General features: G+C 31.2%; 1 protein-coding gene across 1 annotated transcript; it reads right to left on the reverse strand.

The window, feature by feature from the left end:
* Positions 1-271: 271 nt before the first annotated feature.
* LOC121964819 (death domain-containing protein CRADD-like) lies at positions 272-720 on the reverse strand (the record flags this gene model as incomplete). Its single annotated transcript, XM_042515005.1, has 1 exon — positions 272-720. A coding segment is annotated over one exon (296 nt), but the record flags the coding sequence as incomplete, so codon positions are not given.
* Positions 721-1,815: the final 1,095 nt, after the last annotated feature.

Consider the following 1,815-nt stretch of genomic DNA (forward strand, 5'->3'; position numbering starts at 1 on the left):
AAGTTAAAATAGTTAAAATAAAAAAAATAATGGTCTATTAAATTTATAAAGTGGTGAAAGTTACAGATGTTGACATAATTTACTCTAGAAATCTCAGCAGATTCACTCGATATCTTTAAAAAACACGTAAAGAAGGCAATGAGCAATGAAAGAAGAAATGACCTGAAAATTTGCAAAAAATCAGTAAAAAGTGAAAAAAAATAAACAAAAGAAACAAAATAAAAAAATAAAAAATATAAAAATAAAAAATTCTGTGTCAGAATTTCAAAAATGTTAAAAACGAACAGGGTTCGAAGGTTAAAATTCTTTTGAAAACAGCTAAAGAAAAGTGATGATCGCTGCAGGTTTCAAAGGGTTAACAACATTTTTGTTGTTAACAAAGTGAGCGTAACGTGAATAAAAAGGATAGAAAATAGAAAAAGTGTCACGTCAGGACGTCCTGCAGGACGGACGGATGGACGTCGGCGGCCTGCAGGCTCTGCAGGAGTCTCTGCACCGTGGCTCTCCGCCCGTTACAGCGTCTCCACCGAACCAGACCGGCCAGAGCGGCTCCGTGAGCGCTGAGCTGGTGATCGGAGCGACAGCGGAACAAATCCTCCGCAGACAGACCCAGATCCATCAGGACCGACTCCCACTCAGAGCCCAGCCGGGACGCCAGCCGGGACAAGTCCCGATCTGAAGGAACCTTCTGGAGAACCGAGTCAGGAAGCCGCCAGACGTCTGCAGAGACGACGAGGAACATTTCAAAATTCAGAGATTAAAACTGACTTTTGTTCTCTAAATTCAGACTTTGATGTCAAAAGTCTGAATTTTCCTCCAAAGTTAACTCTCAAAAACCTGATTTTAATGTCAGAATTTGGATTTATTTGAAAGGATCATGGCTTTTTTTTTTATTCTGAAATTTTGGACTTAAATTTTAAAATTCCAAATTTTGTCTCAAAATTTAAATTTAAATTTTCAGATTTCCAACTTGAGGCTTTAATTTAGGAAATCTGGACTTTTATCTAAAAATGTAGTCATTAATTTAACGGTCATATCTTTTATCTCAAAATGTAGGCTTTAAGGTTAAAATTATCACTTTTATCTCAAATTTAATTAAAATATTACTCTACATTTTATCCAATTCTAATAACTATTTAATATACACCATTTAAATAATATCAATAATAATTTTAATAATAATTTGTAATTCAGATTTATTTAAAATAATAATAAACTTTTATTTTAAAATTAAGATTTTATTCTAAGATTTCCAACTTTTATCTCAAAAACTAAATGTAATGATTGTGTCCTGTATCTCAAAATTTGTACCATTTCATTTCCTTTTTTTTTTTTTTTTTTTTTGGGAATTTAGACTTTTTTTTTTTTTTAGGTTCGGCTTTAATTTTGGAATTCTTTACTGTTCTCTTAAATGTAGATATTAATCTAAGAGTCATGTCTTTTGTCTCATAAACTGCAGGTTTTAATTTTAAAATTAGCACTTTAATATCAAAATTCAGATTAAGATCTTAAACTTCTGACAATTTAATTCAGACTTGAATCTCAGATTTTACTTTTTTACCTCAAAATTTAGACTTTGATCTTAAAATTCTGCCTCTTATGTCAGTGTGTTTTTTTCCTTATTTATTTATTTATTAATTTTGTGATTTTTGTTTGATCCACGAGCCAACATTTACCTATTTCATTCATTTTTGACAACAGTTTCAAAAACCTTCATCTTAAAAACAGACTTTTGTATTCCTAAACTGACATTTTTCCCTCTAATTCCAAACTCTTAATTTTGGAGTCGAAATCCTGAAATTAAAGTTAAATCTC

This window comes from Plectropomus leopardus, unplaced genomic scaffold, assembly GCF_008729295.1.
Source record: "Plectropomus leopardus isolate mb unplaced genomic scaffold, YSFRI_Pleo_2.0 unplaced_scaffold1734, whole genome shotgun sequence".
In the NCBI taxonomy this organism is placed as follows: Eukaryota; Metazoa; Chordata; class Actinopteri; order Perciformes; family Serranidae; genus Plectropomus; species Plectropomus leopardus.